The sequence below is a fragment of the Penicillium bovifimosum genome, assembly GCF_028826915.1.
Source record: "Penicillium bovifimosum strain IBT 22155 chromosome Unknown utg000008l_segment0_segment0, whole genome shotgun sequence".
Taxonomy (NCBI): domain Eukaryota; kingdom Fungi; phylum Ascomycota; class Eurotiomycetes; order Eurotiales; family Aspergillaceae; genus Penicillium; species Penicillium bovifimosum.
This window is the reverse complement of record NW_026622717.1, coordinates 124724-144599: the sequence shown is the minus strand read 5'-3', so window position 1 is coordinate 144599 and position 19876 is coordinate 124724. Positions and strand designations below refer to the sequence as shown.

Below are 19876 nucleotides of genomic sequence, written 5' to 3'. Positions count from 1 at the left end.
CACTGGACAATCAGTCAACAGTGGAGGGTTGGTCGAAGGCACGAGGTTGTTGGCTAGTCACATAGACAGCCAGAAACCACGTATGGAAGGGAAATGAGTCCAAGTAGGTGACTATGTTGTTCTCAGAATGGCCGGGCAACCTTCCGCGACTCACTGATTCCAGTAATAGGATCCCTCATTTCCTTCCAAGTCACAGGGAACATCATGTTGCCCGCCTCGCTGCGAGCCATGAAGACACCGAGATCGTTGCGCGCGGTGGTGATGTAGTAAAAGCTCTGATCGCCAAGCGAGATCACCGAGCCGCGAACGATATCGCCCACCCGGAACATCTCATCCATGACAACGTGGTCTTTCTCAACGGCCCGCACGTCTTCTTTCCTAATAAGTGCCTGAAAGCGCAGATCATCGGAGTTGCTGTGGTTTTCCGGGTTGGCCGCGGATGTGAGAAGAGACGCCATGTATTCTTTGTCTGAGATTGCCCCTGACTGGTCTAGCGGTTGTGATGTGGACTCGTCAAGTACGACGAGAATGGAGACTGTGGCTTGTCGCTTCTGCACACGAGTGACGCGTGCGAGAACGATAGAGTCCACAGCGGGGAGGGTGTTGTAGCGGGGCTTCGACTTGTATGTGGTAGCGGTTGCGGCTGAGGGACTGGGATGCTTGGTATCGGTCACTCGTGAGACTCTGAGGGTGGGCCTTGATCGTGTCTGCGGCGGTGCAGCGTCTGTAACTACGGGTCCGGCGATGGAGGCATAGACGGCGTTTTGATGGACGTGTGTGCCGGGTCCAGCGAAATATGTGGCTGTAGATCCGAGGCGTTGGCCAGGAATCGCGATTGACGGAAGAGAATTCATGGTGGAATTAGGATGAGGTGGAGGAAGAGGACTAATTTTTCGGGAAGCATTTTTTGGAGAGCTCTTATACGGCCCGGTATTACGTTTGTCCGGTCTAGGTTACCCCAGTACCACTGGTCCACTGCATGTATCTACTCCGTTTGACATAGAGCTGTGTAGTTTCTCATCCTTTCATATGTCAGGTTCAATTACTCGACAGCATAGTCGACAGTTTTTCGAGCAACTAAATTATAAAGCTCATATCTAACCTGAATACACAGTTTATGCGTTGAAACAACAGACAATAGCACCAGCCCAGACGTACCATGGACAATATAACAACAAAAAGGATGGAAAACACAAGAGGAAAGCCCGTACCACTCCAGATGCCCGCTGACAAAAGTGAAGAAAGAAATGGCCATACGAAGACCAGAGGCGGGAAAAGAAGAGAGACCCAGAGGGGTCAACATAGACATAGAAAGAGCCGAAACAGCGACGATGGTGGGATGAACTGGGAAGACAAAGGCCTAAGCTTCCACCAGTGTCTGCTTAGGGCCAGCGCCAACCAGCTCCAGACATCGGCGGGCGAGCGTAATGACTTCGCCCTCGCCATCATCCAGTTCCTCGTCATCCGACTCGATATTCTTGTCGGAGATTTCCTTGACCAGCCGTACGATGTCTTCAGACCGTGAGATATATCCAATGAGCTTATTATCTTCCGACTCGAGAAGTTGGAGGAGGGTCCAGATAGCAATGTGCTGGAATGTTGGATCTCCACTGGACAGGAAGCGATGAAGGTAGCCATGTATGCCACCGTTAGCATCTGCCCAGTCGCGAACAAACATGGAATAATCACCAACTGCGATGTAATTAGTACATGATGACAGGAGAGAGGGACGAAGAACGTCAAGATGGAAGAAGAAACTCACCTTTGGAAGACAAATTGCCCAGAGCAGCGGCACTGTTGCCTTGTACCTCGATGCTCTCGGAACCCGTCAGAGGGATCAAGACATCAAAGACTCCCAACTTCAAGAGGTGCGGCTTCAGCTCTTCGCTGAGGGCCAGCACAGCGATGGCAGCAGTCATCTCGGATTGGACCGTAAGCGGGACTCGGAGAACCAAGTCCTTGCACTTCTGGACTGCGCCGGCCTGTAAAACAAGTTCCTTGTTGCGGTCCGAGCTAGCAGCCAGGTTGCGAAGCGTAGAAATAGCGTGGCACTGTATCTCCTCATTGTCCGTCGAGCCCAGGAGATCCACCAACGGCTTCAGGAAGCCAGCTTCAATAATAGGTGATTCGTTGAGAGGATGAATAGAGATGTTGCGAATACAAGCGACGGCGGATAAAATAAGAGGAAGGTATGACGATTGAAGTAGTCGCAGTAGTGGAGAAAGACCCTTAGCCCGAACTATCTCAAGCTGGTACTTCTCATCAGAGGCAAGGTTGCGAAGAGCGAGCGCCGCTTGGCATTGGACTTTCGGGGTGGATGAATCCATTAGATGAACCAAAGATTGTACCAGGCGCGACTCGGTCTGGGCGAGTCGCTTTCGATTTGTCGAGTCAACGGCGATGTTGCTGAGAGCTGTTGTGCAGTAGTATTGAACGTCGACATCGGGGGATGAGAGAAGATGCACGAGAACGGGGATGGCGCCGGCATTGACAAGTTGCTGTCGATTATCATCTAGGCTTCATTAGAAACAGTGCCCATTCAGATGGGTGTTCATCACGTACCAGAATGCGTCATGTTGAGCAGCGCGCCCGTTGCATTACGCTGGACACGCATATCCTTTGACTTGGCCAGGCGGATCAGAGGGCCTAGGGCCCCCGAGCGAGCAATCTTGGCCTTGTTCTCCTCATGTGTCGCGAGATTGGTGATGCAGCCAACTGCATTGCACTGTACCTCGACATTGGGAGACATCATCTGGCGAATCAGGGGAGCCAGCCCCCGAGAGTGACAATCAAGACTTTGTTCTCAGCTGCGCCGAGTCAGCGACCGCGGGTAAAAGGGAAGGGAACTGGGATCGGGACCAACCATTCACAGCAAGATTACCCAGCGCTGCGCTAGCAGCCCGTTGGACTTCGATATCCGAGCTTTGTAGTAGGAAAAGTATAGGTTCGAGGGTATCGCGGTCGACCTCGCGCACATCTGCAGATGAGAGTATGGTCAGGTATTGCATCATTGCCATGCGAGCCGGTGATACGCACCTCTTTCTGTGATCTCGGCAAAGGTTAAGCTGGCGCTTCGTTGCAGGTCAACGTTTTCAGAGTAGACGAGGGTACTCAATGCTCGTAGAGGTTCGCCGTTGAAGAAATCGGTCTCCGCGCGCTGTAAGTCGTTCCAAGTCAGCAGGATGCACGGAGGCAGGCAGATTTCGCAGTCTGGTATCAAAGAAGAGCAAAAGCTCGCAAACAGATTACCCAGCAGCTATGCACGTACATTTTCGAGGTACCCTAACAGATCTGATACGGCTTCTCGTTCATTATCCGCCAAGGTGGTCTCGTAGATACCGTCTCGAGAACGAGCTCCGATGGGACCGAGACATGCTGTGATATGACACCATCTGTCGACTGCTGAAAAGCAGGACAGACAGGCACTTGCGATTCCACTCATGCTGGCTAGCAGGCCCGCATCAAGCGCGGTCCTGCAAAAGGTGTGAGGTCAACGGAGATAAAGGCGCAGGATGGGGCGGTCGGGAGATGCGAGGGCGAGGTGAAAGGGGTAGGACGCATAAAACCGAAGCTTCGGAGGAACACAAAACAAAAAGGAAGTAGAAGATTGGCGCGTGATACTTTTAAAGTAATGGAGGGAAGCCTCCTGATGCTTGGAGGAAGGAAGTTCGAAAGTCTTAAGGGAGGGGGGAGGAGAGATCAACTAGTCTCCTCAGGCAGAAACCTGAGATTAGCTCAATAGCTTCGAGGGTGGTTAACTATGGGATGGACTACGTTAATTTAGAATTTATATTCATTCTATATCATGAAGATAACTTCACTAACCTTCATTACATTGATTACAAGACCATGGATTTATATTCAAGGGGACAAATGAGCATATTCGACCTTGATCTTCCACTCACAAGCTCCAGATACGTGCATCATCGGGAAGCTCTAAGACTGACCAATCCGGAATAGCCAAGGACTGCTTCCACTACATCTTCTACTGTGTTACCTCTGCATAACTGCTACTTCTACTATAAGGAACTTCTTCACCATACAGACTACAGTTAATTCCACCGAATCGGTTTCCAGGCACTTTTTACCTTCGACTCGGCCCGTCTGAAGCGAACCGAGTCGCCCGTTACCAGCCTCTTTCGAAGGTCCGTGCAAGACTGTTCGCCAATGAGAATCGTTATCTTTGCTCTTGTGATTTTGGTCTTCAAGTGACGCAGATGATCACCAGACAAAGTATTAGAGTCACATTGAATAGGGACATCTTAGCCTGATTTAGAGGGGACATAACCTTTGTCGCTGAAAGTGTATCACATGCGATATAGGGACAGGTATTGTGACCATACCCAGTGCCCCAATATAAGGCTGTGGCGAGTCATTCCTTTGCCTGCTTTCCCTTCCATCGCCTGTCTTCATGTGAAGGCGGGAGTATGAGCATTGAGTCTTGGAATCATAGCTGACAGGGAGAGAGAAGAAACCAGTAGACTGTAGTTTCCATACCTGATAGCATGATAGGGCATAGGCTGATAGCTCGATAAAGCTTATACGCAGTAGCTCCTACTAATAGCCTGATAGTCTGTTAGGGAAGCAGCGTTCGAAGCCTTATCGATTTTGCGGGGAAATCGCCTTCGCACCGCCAAGACATGCTGACTGTCAGGGCCTTAATAACCGATGGCAAATGGGCAAAATTCCATGAGTATACGATCCAATAGAGCTCTGAGTCCTCAATTATCTTCTTTTCCCTTTCTCCAATTTGCTACTTGTTATTGGCTTGATTTACTTCTCTTTGTTTCTCACCTTGAACTTCTTTGTTCCTACTCTGCTTTGAAACTCATCCCTTATCCCGCCCATTGATCGTATGATGACCGGGTAACTCCCCATTGAATCGCATCAGCCCAGTTGCAGATCCCACTTGTAACGTGCCATCTTGAGCTTTTGGGTACTATTGGATTGTCTGTATCCTGGCAAAACATCGAGATCTTTCATGGTCCGGAAAGTCGAATCCATGTCTGCATCAGTCACCGCCTCCACTTCCCTCCCTGACAACCCTCGCCCGAGTCGCGGGCTGCGTCGATTCAGCCTTCTACGAAGTCACACTCAGAATTTGTCATCTTCATTACCGAGTGGGCATTCGTACAGGCATAGTCTCAGTAGTCGAATCCCTTGGCGCTTCTCGAACTCGGGCTCTATCTCTCCGACCCATCAGAACCCCACACCTCCATGCCCCGAAAGTGACCAACCAACACTTTCTCGTTACACATCTGCACCCGCCCCAGGTTACGGTTTTGGCGCCGAACTCAACAGTCAGATATCATCCACCGAGTCTGCTGCCTCTACACCTTCGCACGACGTTACCCAGACACCTCATGCTATGGCGCGGTTGAGGAGCTCATCGGCCGCCCAGCGTCCACCGCCTCGCATGGTAGAGCGGACCACAACCCTCGACTCCCAGGCGTCCACACCGTCCCCCGAACCCGGTAGCGCTCAAAACAATGTGAATGATCCCACCAGCGCTCCTGCTGAGGAGTCGGAGGCCACGTCAAGGTCGGAAATCAAGGCGACCATTCGATTTTTCCCTTACCAGGACTCTCAGCAGAGTTCGAGGCCCTCATTACCTTTCGTCCCTATTACCCGTACTCTGCCATCCGAGAGCTGTGTTATTCGCGTTGGCCGATACTCGGAGCGGGATGGTATTCCCCTGCCCAACCCGACCGAACCCTCGGATGCTCCTGTGGGGTTCAAATCAAAGGTCGTCAGTCGGAAACATTGCGAGTTTTTGTATGTGCAGGGTCAGTGGCACATCAAGGATGTTGGCAGCTCTTCTGGGACTTTTTTGAATCACATGCGGCTGAGTCAACCGAACATGGTATCCCGCCTGTACACCATCAAGGATGGTGATATTGTGCAGCTGGGTATCGACTTCCGAGGTGGCGAAGAAATGATATTCCGATGTGTTCGGATTCGAATTGAATGTAACCGATCATGGCAGCAGCAGCCTAATGAGTTTAAGTTAGTCCGCGATCTGATATGCAGTGTCGTGTGATACTAACAGAGTTGCAGCAAAAACACCGAGAGTCTGATCAAAAACCTCGGCAAGGGGGAAACAGCTGATTATTCGGGTTGCCGCGAATGCTCCATCTGCCTTGGCTCCGTTCTTGTTCGTTCCTTCTTTTCTTTTTCTGATGATATGACATTCACTAATTGTTCCTTAGCGACCCTACCAATGTCTATTCATGGCAGCCTGCGCGCACGTCTGGCATTACAAATGCATCAGTCGTCTGCTCCACTCGCCTGATTACCCGATGTTCCAATGCCCCAACTGCCGTGCCTTTACCGATCTCAGCGCCGAAGTGGATGACTCGAATGACTTGGAGGAGAAACGAGTGAAGGAAACGGAAGGTCAAGCCGCCAACGACTCCGGAGAGCAGGCCGAACCGGAGGAAATTTCGGTCTCGGAAACGAACCGCACGGGAGAAACTCAGGATCAGCTCGAAGAGCTTGCTGAAGACAACCTGGTCAACGACGTCCAGAACCTACATTTACAAGATGAACCACAGACCGATGACACTCGAAGCACTGCCTCGCCCGCTCCTTCCAGCACCGATGACCTCGCTCGCAGTGCAACTAGTAATATACCTGGATGGCAACCAACTCAGCCACTCAGTGTGCCACCTCGCCAAGCACAACTACGATCTGAGACGCCCACATCCGATGACAACCCGTTGACTCCACGGAACGACTCAGGCCCTCTAGCCTTCGATGGTCGGGCTGGGATGTCTTAATTCAGGTCGTATCTGTTACACCATATCTGGGAAGCGGGTGTTCTGAGTTAATATCATCTAAATTTGCATTGCTTTCTATCTCATGCACATTTAACCTGGTCAGAATCTAGCGTGCTGGACCGCGCCTGGGCACATCATTGACCATTGTCGGGGATTAGTTCTCTGGAGCATTGAATGAGATAATGCGGATAACAATGGATGGCGGCAAGATACCCCCTTCGCCAGCTCGGACGAACCTCGTCTCACGGCTTCCGTGTATTTAATTCTTCATTCTTTCCAGCGTGTACATCCAACGTGATTAAATATGGCTGATTTACTGGCCCTAATCGGTGTGGCCTCCCTGCTTATGAAAAGACCCTAGATATTATGGTGTTACAATGCCTCCTAACCTCAATTTGCGCGCCTTCCTCCCAACAGCGCTTCGAAAATGTAATCTCTCAAGTTGGTCGAGCTTGGGCTCAGGTCAGGATCTCCTAGGGTATTCTGTTGACTGAAATCATGTCGACAATGAACTCTAGGTGAACCACTGCTGCCAAGTGCCCTTGCGTGGTCCCAGTTGTGCCTGTAAGTGGAGTTACTAGGACCTTCCCCTGGCATAGCCCTGGCATAGCGGCCCCAGACCTCCACTAGGCCAGTGCATGTGGTGGGACTTAATACTTGAGACAGGTCAAATTAAGCCAGGAACTGGAAGTCCCATCAATTCAACTCCAGTTCGTAACCCAACTTGTTGGCCGATAAAGAGATGATAGTGACGATACTATCATTGTAGTAGTATCACGTGGCGGCATAAAGTGACCACCAAGTGGGTCCGATCAAGCAAATCCCTGGACCCGCTTTGGATATCGAACCGTGGACAGCTTCCCGGTCCAGATCTGAATCTTCCCCGGATTCGAGCCCTGTATTGAACACCAAGGAACACAGATAGTGTCACGAGTATTTTGTTGGAATATCCGAGACTGACCACAGCTCGAGTCTATATCTCGAGATGCGGTTAAACTTCAGCGAGACAGCTACCCCCACCTTGAGTCGCCAGAACACTACAATACAAGGTAATCATCAGCGACGGGGCACACATCCCCATCGGCTGTCATCGCGGCTGAAGCCAAGAAGGTGAGCTGCACAATGTCTAATATTCACAATACATGCTAAGCCAAGAAGATGGCCACTAGTCTTCCGCTTCATCAAAGGCGCAATCCACGGTGCAATATTATTTCCCGTCTTCCTGCATGCCATGTTCACAGCCTTGATCGTATACCTGGATACCTACGTCTTTGAAACTGTCGGCCTACCCAGCACAATCGTATGTATCCCAACATACCCAACCCCCATCCCGGAGAGAAACTGAAATAAAACCAGATCCCCTCCCTCTCCATAGTCGTAGGCCTAATGCTCGTCTTCCGCAACCAAACCTCCTACAACCGCTTCTGGGACGGCCGCAACGGAATGAACACAGTCAACACCTGCGTGCGCAATCTCGTCCGCACAATCGCAACAAACAGCCACAGCGCCAAGAGCGGACCGCCCACACTCGCCGAGCGCGAAGACATAGAACGCACAATCCGAATCCTCATGGCAATTCCCCACGCAGTGAAGAACCATCTTCGCGCTGAATGGGGCGCTGCCTGGGATCTCGGAAATGCCGTCGAGGAGGATCTGAATATGCATGAAACAACGCTGTATAACCCCGAATATGCGAATCTGCTACCAGCTGGACTGGAGGGCCACGAGCATGAGGGATTGGGGTTGCCGTTTCAGTTGACTTTCTTGGTTGATGGGTTTATTAAGCGGGGTGAGGAGCGAGGGTGGTTTCCCGCGCCTGGGGCTAGTCAGATGCAGGGGCAGTTGAATACTTTGACTGATGCTTATGGGAAGATGGAGACGATTAAATTGACGCCGATGCCTGTTGCTCATCTGTGAGTTCTCAATTGAATCATTTGAAGGGGGTTTGGTTACTGATTTTGGAAATAGGATTCATCAAAAACAGGTCCTTGCGCTGTTTGGTTGTGTTTTGCCGTTTGCTATGGTTGATGAGATGGGGTGGTGGGCTGTTCCTGTTGTTAGTCTTGTTATTTTCACTTTGTATGGGATTGAGGGGATTGGGTCGCAGTTGGAAGATCCGTTTGGATATGACAGGAACGATATCAAGATGGATGCTATTGTTGGTGACTTGAAGATTGAGATTGATGTTATTTTGTCTGAGTGGCGGGCGCATTCGAAGGCTATGGAGGCTTTGAGTCAACAACCCGCTGGTGCAGTTCATGGTAATTTGTGTTTATCGGCGGAGAGAAATGAAGCCGGGAATGAGGGCGTGAATGGGAAGTATATGCCTCCAGACTTGTTCTTGAGGTTGTGGCCAAATACTGGCAGTGCCAGGTGAGAGGTTGGGTACGATCCTGCTAGATACGCCCCTCGGGTACGTTCCTTATGATAGAGAATGCGATTTAACCACTCTTGTCAGCTGATGGGGGTATCTCGAGGTGTCGAGCTTGTCGAGCCGCCTTTACACAGGCATATCAAGCTATTGGCACTATCCAAAGGATGTGGTGGAATCCGACCCTTTCTGACGTATCACGCCTGATATTTGACCACGGCGGAGTGCAAATCAAGGTGTCAACCTTTCCTATGTAGAATTCGCAGCAGTATTATTCTAAGTACACGAATTCCAGATATGTACCTATTCGCGGGGTATCCAATGCAAGAATCAAAAGTACGAACCGATCAATATCATAACGGCGGCTCAAGTGCCAAAACACCATCCAGAATTGAATCCGGTGTCACGTCAGCAAGAACTTGAGACACCGCATGCAGGTTGCTCCCATACTGTAAACTGCGGTCCTCGCCAGGAGCAGTAACACAGATGCGATGGCGAAAGACCTTTCTAGCGGCTAGGGCCACGATGGAGGGAGTCACGTAATCGATACCATGTAGAGGAGCTAGCAGTCTGCATAATGCGGTTAATGACACGAGTTGAACCGGATAACAGATACAGATCTGTTCAGACTCACTGTGTAAATCGAGAGAACTGGATGTTCGCTTTGGCGGACACGCCACGCGCAACAGCGCGGCTGAGCCGCAAGAACACAACTATGTCCTGGATGTATCGAACAACTTCGGCGCTCGTGCTTACTAATGCACTTCTTTCTCGAAGTGATTCCAGAGCCTATAAGCTCCGAGGTCAGGAACCAGGGTTTCATGGAACAAATTGGAAGTGACAAACGTACTGCTCGGCTGACCATAGCCTGTTTCATTTGCTTTTGCTTCGACTTATGGATAACAGAGGAAGCCGAGAGTTGTCCATCTGACAGCCAATCATTCTCTTCAAGATAGGTGTAGCCAGACCCCGGATTGTGGAAATGAGAAACGAAAAGATTATCGACCTACTATGGCGTTAGTTATAAAGCTATCAAGTTGCGGCATCCTTCACAATACTGACCAGATGTGTTTTTAAAGGCGGTTGGAGCTGATCGGAATCCCGTGCGACAAGAGGGATGAAAAGGAAGTCCTCAGGCGCATTCAGGGCCCCGTTCTCGGTGACCAGCTCCCTTGAGCGCATCAACTACTGCATGTCAGCAGTGTCTTTGTGAGGCTGCCGGGCGAGATACTTACATGCAGCATCTGCACTTGGATATCATCACTAACATAATTGAAGTTCTTCGCAACGACAACATTGACAACATTACTGCCTGGTAGTTGTGAAAGTGGAGCTGGTGGTTTGCTGTAATTGTCGAGACTCTTAAAGGAAGAACGTTTGCTTGACTGAGTCTATGAGTATACTGCAATCAAGTAAAGAATGACTGGGAACATACTGTCTCAGCGTTCATCCAGGGACGAGACGGGCGATAATTCGCGCGTGCATCCGGGCTGAGTACGTCATTGAAGATGTCCTCAATAGACGTTGCAGAAGAACATTCAAGAACACAATATGAATAACCAAATGTGCTGGAGCTAATCTGGGTTGAAGTCAGCCGAATTTCCAATATTCCAAGGACATGCATCGGCATACCAAGGCAAGCTCTTTGGCAAGGTCGCGAATACAGTAGCTAGTCGTTTCGATCAAGCAGTGTTCTCGAGCAACAAGACACAGAAACAATGCCACTTCAAGATCGGATAATTGTTCTGCAAGATCTGCAAGATCTGTATCATTCATGATTTCAGTAACGATAGGTGGCCAATGAAGATGCAACTATTGAAAGAAGTCGAGGATTGAGGTGGAGAATATCCGCCTGATAATCAAGGCGTCAAACTCACCCCATCAGGCCTGGCGCCCGTGACCCCCGTCCTCCCCGATCAACAGCTCTTACGTCGAACAACTGGGCATCCAGTGCTTCACTTAGTGCTCAGATCCACAGTCATGCCTCCTAACCCACTGGCAAACTGGGAAAAGGTTGGAGATAGCTTTTATCGCAAAATCGCCGTGTACGACGCCATCTTTGAGGATGACGTTGAGTTAGAGAACTACATTGTCGCGGGCGCCCCCTACGGAGGAGCTATTGGTAAGACTTCCGCCTGGCAAATTGAGGGTCTGTACTAAATCGCCTATCAGCGCTGTATCGCGATGAGACCAAACCGTTCAGGCTTCGCGACGGACAGAGTCATCGCTCAACAATTGATGTTTACTCATGCTCTGGACAGCTGATCAATCGTATAAACGTTGGTCTCCACCTTTGATCGAGCCAGAATGAGTATACTAACGCGTCTTAGTGGGAGCAAGCTACTATTCGTGGCGTGGGTTGGTCCGATAAGGAAGAGCTGCTAGTCGTCTCCGAGGACGGAACAGTACGACGCTACTTTGGATTTGACGGCGAATTCACGTCGTTCTCTCTTGGCAATGTATGGATCGGTGATTTTTGCCTTTCTTCCTCATGCAAAAACTGATAATATAGCAGGGCACCGAAGAATATGGTGTGAGAGCCTGCCAATTCTGGTCATCTGGCCTCGTTGCATTGCTGTCCAATAACCAGCTGATAGCCGTGTCCAAATACGATGAGCCTCGGCCGCGACCCCTGGCACCTTGCCCGGAAGGCGAGGTCTCATCATGGGCTTTGATCCCTCCAGCGCATACACTCTCGCGCTCTGTCGAAGTTCTGTTGGCTGTTGACAAGACCGTTTTTCTGATCGATTCAACAGAGGCGGAAGACAAGATATTGCAAGATGGCCCATTCAAACATATCAGTGTGTCCCCAACAGGGCGCTTTGTCGCTCTTTTCACCGCGGAAGGGAAGTTATGGGTAGTTAGCAATGACTTCCAAAACAAGTTCAGCGAATACGATTCAAAATCTCGGGTCCCGCCAGATACCGTCAGTTGGTGTGGCGATGACGCTGTCATTCTTGCATGGGAAGATGAAATTCATCTTGTCGGGCCCAACGGGGCTGCATCGAAGTGAGTGGGTCTCTTTTCGGACGTCTGGGAGCACCATCTAATGATCCTAGATACTATTACGATGGTCGTGTTCACGTCATACCGGAATTTGACGGTGTCCGCCTTATAACTAATGACACATGCGAATTTGTGCACAAGGTCGCTAGTAAGTTGATATACCAAGAAGGAGATGAGGCCACCGTTAACAGATTACAGGTGTGACTGAGGAGATATTCCGTCTCGGATCGTCCTCTCCGGCTTCCGTGCTCCTCGACTCGGTAGACCAATTAGAAAAGAAATCACCAAAGGCTGACGAGAACATTCAGCGAATCCGATCAAGTTTACCTTCAGCAGTTGACGCCTGCATCAAGGCGGCGGGTCATGAATTTGACGCATATTGGCAGAAGCGCCTTCTGAAGGCAGCCTCTTTCGGGAAATCTGTCCTAGAACTCTACAACAGCGATGAGTTCGTAGAGATGACAGAAAAGCTACGCGTTCTCAAAGCACTGAGAGATTACAAGATCGGCTTGCCAATCTCCTACGAGCAATACTTGCGCCTTACGCCAGAAGGGCTTATTGAACGCCTGATCAGCCGGCATGAGTATCTGCTTGCAATAAAGATCTCGGAATACCTCCAGATTCCTGCAGACAGAATTTATGTTCACTGGGCCAGCCAAAAAGTGAAGGTCTCCACTGTCGATGACGAAGCTGTGTGCAAGCTCATTGTTCAAAGACTCGAGGGAAAGCCAGGTATATCATTCGAAGTCATCGCCCAAGCTGCTTATGACGAAGGTCGATCTCATCTGGCGACCCAATTGCTCAATCATGAACCACGGGGCGGTAAGCAAGTTCCTTTGCTTTTGAATATGGAAGAAGATGAGCTTGCCCTCGATAAGGCAATCGAGAGTGGGGATGATGACTTGGTGAACTACGTGCTACTGCACCTCAAGAGCAAGCTGCCGCTCGCAAGCTTCTTCCGGATGATCAACACTCGCCCCATGGCTTCGGCACTGGTGGAGACCACTGCACGGGGTGATGATATCGAGCTATTAAAAGATCTGTTCTACCAAGATGATCGGCCTATTGACGGTGCTAACGTGCTACTATCGGAGGCATTGAGAGAGACCGAAGTGACGCGCCGGATTGAGAAATTACATCTAGCATCTCGCCTCCTGTCAGATTCCAAGGAGCCGACGGTCGTGCTAAATCAGAAGTTAGTCGCTGAAGCCTCCCAGCTTCTGAAGGCCCAAGAAGCATTGGACAAAGACCTGGCAGACCACAGCGAGTTTGTTGGTCTTAGCCTCAATGAGACAGTCTACAGACTTGTCCGAGGTGGTTACGGGAAAAGAGCGCACAGAATTCAAAGTGAATTCAGAATGCCAGAGAAAACATTCTGGTGGTTGAGATTGAGAGCGTTGGTGGCTAAACGTGACTGGGGTGAACTAGAGGAAATCGCTAAGGTCAAGAAATCCCCAATCGGATGGGAGGTAAGAGAGTCGCAGAACCCAAACTACCCAGACAGATGCTAACACAAGATAGCCTTTTTACAACGAAATTTTGGGTGCTGGAAACACGAAACTTGCTTCAGGTTTTGTGCCGAAGTGCACCCACCTGCCCCCCGCTGAGAGAATTGAAATGTGGCTGAAATGCGGAATGATTGTTCAGGCCGGAGAAGAGGCACAAAAAACCAAGGACCTGAACACCCTAGAACTCCTCCGCGGCAAAGCATCTGGCCCCGCAGCCACCGAGATCGAGCGCATGATCAACCAGCTGAGGCCACGCAAGTGAGCCCACTAGCGATGTTCGACATCTATCAGGAACCACGCAGGCCTGCTCTAGCGGTATTCAGGTGATCTCGTCGGTGTCATCGGTGGGGGCAGGCTCATCAACTGCGGGATTGGAACCTTCAGTTTCAGTCGCCATCTCGAAGACATTTGTTGCTACAGCGACCTTAGGGGCTGCAGAATCATCGGCCATCGCATCGTCATCCTCGCTATCCTCGTCGTCGTCTTGTTGAAGAGCGTTGAACGACATGGTTTTGCGATTCGTATCTTCCCAATCAGCCTGTTCATTGTTAGCAAATTGTACGCCCAACCCACACGACTCTGATTTCATACCCTTCGGGCGTTGACGGTCTTGCCGCGAGCCATACTTTTCGCCTTCTTGATCTCCAATCGATCCAGGACTGCCTCGGCTCTGTCCATTCCCTTTTGTTGCCTTAAGCGTTGGGCCCTCGTGATCTTGTCATTTTTCTTCTGTTTCTTCTGGACACCGGCATTGGCACGTTCAACCAGGATCGAAGGCCTTTGTGCGGTCGGGGATTCTGCTCGGGGAAGCGAAGTCACCGACTTATCGAGATCCAGACTTGGGGACGCAGCCCGGCGCGCTGCGCGGGAACGCTGGTTTTGATCTGTTCGACTGTTAGATACACAGATATCAATGTATTGTAAGATGGCCAACGTACTTCTGCTTTTCGCCATTGTGGTAGGGTTTGTTATGAAGAATTGACAATCTCAGTGGGGGGAATCGCTATCGATAAAAAAAAAGTTTACGGTAGACAGAGGCGACCAGCTGTGCAACTATTTCGCGCCATTAAGCCATCTTGTGTTTTGTTCAGCACAACTTCCTACACCATCCTTACGAGTCACTATTCACTCATGCTTCTTGTTCATGCTGGAGACATTCTCTTGTCCCAGATATTCTCTTGGATTCATCGACAATGAATCTTCGCCCTGCACGGCCTGAGATCTTTCCCAGTCCTGATCAGCTTTCAAGTCGCAACAGCCGTTATGACACTGCCCTCACTCCGATACTGAACAACCATATGCTAGGGTATCTTCTTATTGCTGTTGTTTCTATTCCTATCGTACTCGGCTATCTCGGATTTGTTCCCGTATCGCTACTCCACATGCTCTGGGATATCCTCGTCCATCTTATCCCCTCTCGAATCGTTATCGCATTAGATCCTGGCATATCCAAGTCCGATCGCGAGTCTCTAATCTCAGCCCATTTGCCTCCCCACGAAAAGAGTGACGCCATGAAACGGATTCTGCGCCTAGACACCGACAAGCCCTTCCTCTCCTTCTCGCGGCCAAGATCCGTCTCCATCTTCGGTAACACAGTGCTGGGAGATACAAGAGATACCACACCCCCGGGGCTGGGCAACTGGAACAACTCTTGTTTTCAGAACAGTATTATGCAAGGGTTGGCTTCGTTGAAATCCCTCACCGAGTTCCTAAGCTTCAACATTGACAATTTCTCGGGAAAGGCTCCTATCTCGACCCACAGGGCGCTGCTGGACCTTCTCGACAGTTTGAACAGTGCCAACAAAAGCGGAACCAAGTTGTGGGTCGCGGGACCCCTTAAGTCCATGAGCAGTTGGCAACAGCAAGATGCTCAAGAATACTTTTCCAGGTTGATTGATCAAATCGACTTTGAGGCCGAGAAGGGTGCACGGGGGCAGACATCGAATCTGGGATTGAAGATTGCAGGCCCGGAGGAGAACGTATTCCGGGTTAAAGACAATGACAGTGACGAACGCATGTCTGGGGAACTCGAATCACTCCCATCGACGGACAAGCTCTATCTTGATAGGGTCTCAACTTGCAATCCCCTCGAAGGTTTACTCGCTCAACGGGTTGGGTGCATGAACTGCGGATGGACGGAAGGGCTCTCGCTAATCCCTTTCAATTGTCTCACTGTTCCTCTGGGAAGAAATTCTGTCTACGATATTCGTGAATGCTTGGACCAATATATGGCACTTGAGCCCATCGACGGTGTTGAATGCACCAAGTGCACGCTTTTGCATCAACAAGAGCAGCTTTCCACTTTGATCCGCGGGTTTGAAGAGACTGAAGGTCAGCCAGCTAGCAACGCCCAGGCAATGAGTGCCGTCAAAGAGTCGGCCTGCTCACGTTTAGCGGCCGTCGAGGCAGCATTGAAGAGCAATGATTTCAGCGACACTACACTAAAAGAAAAATGTCGCATCCCTTCTAAGAACTGGATTTCGACGACGAAGTCTCGACAGGCTGTCATCGCACGGGCTCCTCGCTGCCTTGCTATTCATGTCAACCGAAGTGTGTTCGATGAAATGACTGGGGCGCTTGAGAAGAATCTTGCAGCTGTTGCGTTTCCGCAAACCCTCAATCTAAACGATTGGTGTCTTGGCATCAAAGCCTCTCGGGAATCTGGTGACGATTCGGAGCAATGGGAAACGAATCCCTCGCGGTCAATGCTTCCGCAGGGTCAAAGCATTGAAGTCCCCAGCAGACAATATGAACTCCGAGCCATCATCACCCATTACGGCCGACACGAGAACGGACACTACATTTGCTATCGCAAGTACCCGACCTCAGAATTTTCAGCTCCCGCTCCGGATGAGATCCTTCAAGCTGAAGGTTACAAGGACGAACCCGAACGTTGGTGGCGGCTCAGCGATGATGATGTGCAGATGGTCAGTGAAGATCATGTGCTCTCCCAAGGAGGTGCTTTCATGCTATTCTATGAAGCCATCGACGACCCCATCGCGCCTCGCTCATCCCGGGTTACGACTCCTGAAAATGAGCTGCCCGAGGCTTATTGCCTAGCATCTGACTACCCCATCGATGCAGACTCATTCTGCGACTCCAGTATCTCGAACGCCATCTCTACTTCATCTACTGTCACGGACTTTGGATCCTCTACTTCCCGTGCCACTAGCGTCTCCACCCAGTCGGAGGACTACATCCCTGATACACCTCCTTTGAAGGCTTCGAATGTTGACGCCAATGTTCCAGCAGTCGATCGACTGGACTCACGCCCTACGGTCATTGCCTGATGACCGCTTTTCGCTGCCATTTTTGTCTTTCTGTTTCTCCTTTTGCCAGCATAGTCGTGCCATATTGCCGGCTGCTGCATGTTATGATACCCAATACCGCGTTGTTTGCATTTGAGGCGTTGATCTGAGTTGATCTGAGCGGTGCTGTGAGAGTTCTCTGTGTAAATTTATGTACTAACATCACGGGCTTCGACTTGATACGCGAAATTGATCTGTTCAGAATGGAATTACCTGCATAAGTACATGTACTGGCTTTTAGTCCTTTGGCTTTAGTACAGACAGACGTTCCTCGTGAATTGATTCGTAGCTGCCCTTTCAAGCACCAGCTATTGTCAACAATGACTGCCAGGGAATACTCTCACCTGGGCAACAGCATGTTACATTCACACTGTTCTTTTCCTTTCTCCCATCATCGCATTTAGACAGAACCTTGTGAACGGTGATCTAACAAGGTCCTAGGGTCAATCCGTGGGTGATGTCCGCAATCACCTCATTAAGTACCTTGGGGCCAGTTACCACGCCTCACAATTTGAAGACCTCTTTCGTCGCGGAGATTTGGGTTTGGATCGACTCATTTTCTGTTCAGGCAATTCATTCCAAATGCTGAGCAACGTTGATTCCATGCTAACTTTCGAAAATAGTTTGTTGGGAATCAAGTTGGTCGCAGCAAGTCTGTTACTAGGTATAGATCGCTCCGCATGTCCTCCAGGGTCCTCATTTACCACTGATCGTCATATAGTATGCAGTTTACCTCAATATATAACAATCTAGGTTATTCCTAGGTAGGTATTCTTCTTCACCAAAGACCTACAAATTCTACACCGTCCGCAATGTCTTCCAACGATCCCTCACCACACAGCATATTCCTCATCAACGAGCTCCTCGAGAACATACTCTTACACATGGACACAAGAACCCTCTTAACATCCGCTCAACGCGTGTCACGCACTTGGAACATCATGATCAAAACCTCAACCAAGCTCCAAGAAACCCTCTTCTTCGAACCCTCCAAAGCCTCCAACTCAAATCCCACCCAGCGCCACCGCAACCCCCTCCTAGAAGACATTCTCTGGGCCCAATTCCTCCTCAAGCAACAAACCTCCTCCTCCTCCTCCTCCTCCTCCTCCTCCAATCCCACAGCTGTAAGCAGGTTGCCACTCCATAAATCCGACCACCGCAACCTCAAGCCCTTCCTCCGCAAAACCGCAAGCTGGCGCCAAATGCTCCTCCAACAACCACCAACATCGTCAATCGGCGTTCTCGAAATAATCAAAAGATCCGACTCGGAATTCACGAAACTAGCCATGAACTCAGGCCAATTCCTACGAATGAGCCACATTGTCGCCCTCCTCGACCGCAGCACTTTGATACCAACTCGCAACAAGTGGATACTCTGGACCGGACGGTCAAGCCCCTTGAACTTCGAGCTCTGGAATCCTAAATGGGTCTATGAACCAGAGCCAGATACCTCTCAGCCGGGTCCGGAGTCCGTTCCCGAGCATATAGACTGGGATAGTCTGCGGTTGGAGGTGGCGGGGATGTATTTGGATGAATATGACTGTGGGGTGGTGATTGTTTCTGAGAGGAGACAGGTACTTTTTCAGGCTGAAGATCGGGAACATCAGCTGAGCGGACTTGATCGGAGGTTGGAGGGGGTTTGGGGGATGTGTGAGGTGGAGGTTGGGAGGAGGCTTGTAAGTCATTCTTCGGTTCATGTTGCGGGTGTTGGGGATGAGAATTGGAGGTTGAGACCTTGTTCTGCCACTCCTCTGGTTCCCATGTATGCGGCGTCTGGGTCTGAGGGTTTGGATTCTGCTTCGCTGGTGTCTGGGTCCGTTGAGGGTAGGTAGGAAGGTTTGTGGTTATCCTTGTGCCTTAATCTATAAAACTGTATGATAGAAACATCCATTGAAAATCATCAAGAATCACAACGGTCTTTCGACTTTTCGAGTATGTATACCTCACGCGAATATGGAATGCTACAACCATGGAGTACGAGACTCAAGCAAAGGCATTAGGTATTCAGTGGGGGTAGCGGGTACCTAGAGGTTGACTGGTATTTGACCGACGCTAGGTTTAGGTTCTATGTTCATAGATCTCTGTCCACGTGCAGCGGGATATATAGCCGGGCTCGTTCCAGTTGGAACCTAGATCTGTTGCGGGCGACAGTTCCACAGGTTTTCTTGAACGGATCCCATCTCGTTAAATCTGAGGGTATGTACAGGAACAATCGATCCGAGCATGTTATATAGGTTGGTCTTCATTAAAAGTAGGTAGAGCAAAGGAAGCCGAGCTGCGCTTAATAGAGGCGGGCATCCATCTAGTATACCCCGCTGCGGCAGGCGCCCCTCAATAACCATACCACCTGGGCAGAATTGTGCAAGATTGTCTATTAGCTACTGTCAGATCTGAAGGACGAGTAATCTCCATCTCATAAGCTACTACAATTAAGGACTGTTCCCAAGTTGTCCGACGGGATAATTACCGAGCCCTTTTAGCTAGCACCAACCAACCCAAAGTAGAAAGAGACTTACCCTGGGCAACATCACTCAGAAATCGAGAGAAGACATCAAATTTCCTCCCAGCAAACAAGCCCAACAACCCAACAATCCCAAACATTCAAACATCCCAAATGCTGCCCAAGTCCAAATAGTAGCAAGAAAACACAATTCACCGCCAGTCCATCCATCCTCCGTGCACCGGGGGAAAAATTGAACCCAAGGCATCAAATCAATCCCACGAAATAAGCAAAAAAGAAGACCCTGTCCTGTTCGGATATTAGACGTTCACCTCATCCAGTCAGCATACACAAAATAAGGATATTTACTTTTTCCCACGCCGTCGCGGATGTCAGTACCCAGCGCGGATTGAAACGACAGCGCCGTAATGTACATATGTCAGACCGCAACGGCTCGGCAGGAA

General features: G+C 50.1%; 9 protein-coding genes across 9 annotated transcripts; 5 read left to right on the top strand and 4 right to left on the bottom strand.

Annotated features, from left to right (window-relative positions):
* Positions 1-122: 122 nt before the first annotated feature.
* Positions 123-854, bottom strand: N7515_009715 (exosome non-catalytic core subunit CSL4; the record flags this gene model as incomplete). The annotated part of the gene is made up of 1 exon (XM_056670458.1): positions 123-854. One exon carries the CDS (start codon positions 852-854, stop codon positions 123-125), a length of 732 nt encoding a protein of 243 aa, XP_056516831.1.
* A 506-nt stretch (positions 855-1360) lies between these two features.
* On the bottom strand, positions 1361-3442 carry vac8 (protein anchor VAC8; the record flags this gene model as incomplete). The annotated part of the gene is made up of 6 exons (XM_056670457.1): positions 1361-1692; positions 1763-2512; positions 2563-2802; positions 2864-2977; positions 3037-3157; positions 3269-3442. 6 exons carry the CDS (start codon positions 3440-3442, stop codon positions 1361-1363), a joined length of 1731 nt encoding a protein of 576 aa, XP_056516830.1.
* A 1539-nt stretch (positions 3443-4981) lies between these two features.
* N7515_009713 (FHA domain protein) lies at positions 4982-6779 on the top strand (the record flags this gene model as incomplete). Its single annotated transcript, XM_056670456.1, has 3 exons — positions 4982-6006; positions 6058-6154; positions 6210-6779. 3 exons carry the CDS (start codon positions 4982-4984, stop codon positions 6777-6779), a joined length of 1692 nt encoding a protein of 563 aa, XP_056516829.1.
* Positions 6780-7764: 985 nt separating this feature from the next.
* N7515_009712 (bestrophin family protein) lies at positions 7765-9156 on the top strand (the record flags this gene model as incomplete). Its single annotated transcript, XM_056670455.1, has 4 exons — positions 7765-7889; positions 7935-8079; positions 8136-8681; positions 8764-9156. 4 exons carry the CDS (start codon positions 7765-7767, stop codon positions 9154-9156), a joined length of 1209 nt encoding a protein of 402 aa, XP_056516828.1.
* A 347-nt stretch (positions 9157-9503) lies between these two features.
* On the bottom strand, positions 9504-10926 carry N7515_009711 (uncharacterized protein; the record flags this gene model as incomplete). Its single annotated transcript, XM_056670454.1, has 7 exons — positions 9504-9720; positions 9785-9939; positions 10001-10156; positions 10213-10335; positions 10386-10535; positions 10586-10729; positions 10783-10926. 7 exons carry the CDS (start codon positions 10924-10926, stop codon positions 9504-9506), a joined length of 1089 nt encoding a protein of 362 aa, XP_056516827.1.
* Positions 10927-11130: 204 nt separating this feature from the next.
* vp16 (tethering complex subunit VPS16) lies at positions 11131-13926 on the top strand (the record flags this gene model as incomplete). Its single annotated transcript, XM_056670453.1, has 7 exons — positions 11131-11272; positions 11323-11429; positions 11481-11609; positions 11666-12159; positions 12210-12304; positions 12355-13625; positions 13678-13926. 7 exons carry the CDS (start codon positions 11131-11133, stop codon positions 13924-13926), a joined length of 2487 nt encoding a protein of 828 aa, XP_056516826.1.
* A 57-nt stretch (positions 13927-13983) lies between these two features.
* On the bottom strand, positions 13984-14618 carry N7515_009709 (Alb1 domain-containing protein; the record flags this gene model as incomplete). The annotated part of the gene is made up of 3 exons (XM_056670452.1): positions 13984-14202; positions 14256-14548; positions 14603-14618. The coding sequence occupies 3 exons, from the start codon at positions 14616-14618 to the stop codon at positions 13984-13986; spliced, it is 528 nt and encodes a 175-aa protein (XP_056516825.1).
* Positions 14619-14857: 239 nt separating this feature from the next.
* N7515_009708 (ubiquitin-specific protease UBP1) lies at positions 14858-16954 on the top strand (the record flags this gene model as incomplete). The annotated part of the gene is made up of 1 exon (XM_056670451.1): positions 14858-16954. One exon carries the CDS (start codon positions 14858-14860, stop codon positions 16952-16954), a length of 2097 nt encoding a protein of 698 aa, XP_056516824.1.
* Positions 16955-17784: 830 nt separating this feature from the next.
* N7515_009707 (uncharacterized protein) lies at positions 17785-18804 on the top strand (the record flags this gene model as incomplete). The annotated part of the gene is made up of 1 exon (XM_056670450.1): positions 17785-18804. One exon carries the CDS (start codon positions 17785-17787, stop codon positions 18802-18804), a length of 1020 nt encoding a protein of 339 aa, XP_056516823.1.
* Between the last annotated feature and the right edge of the window lie 1072 nt (positions 18805-19876).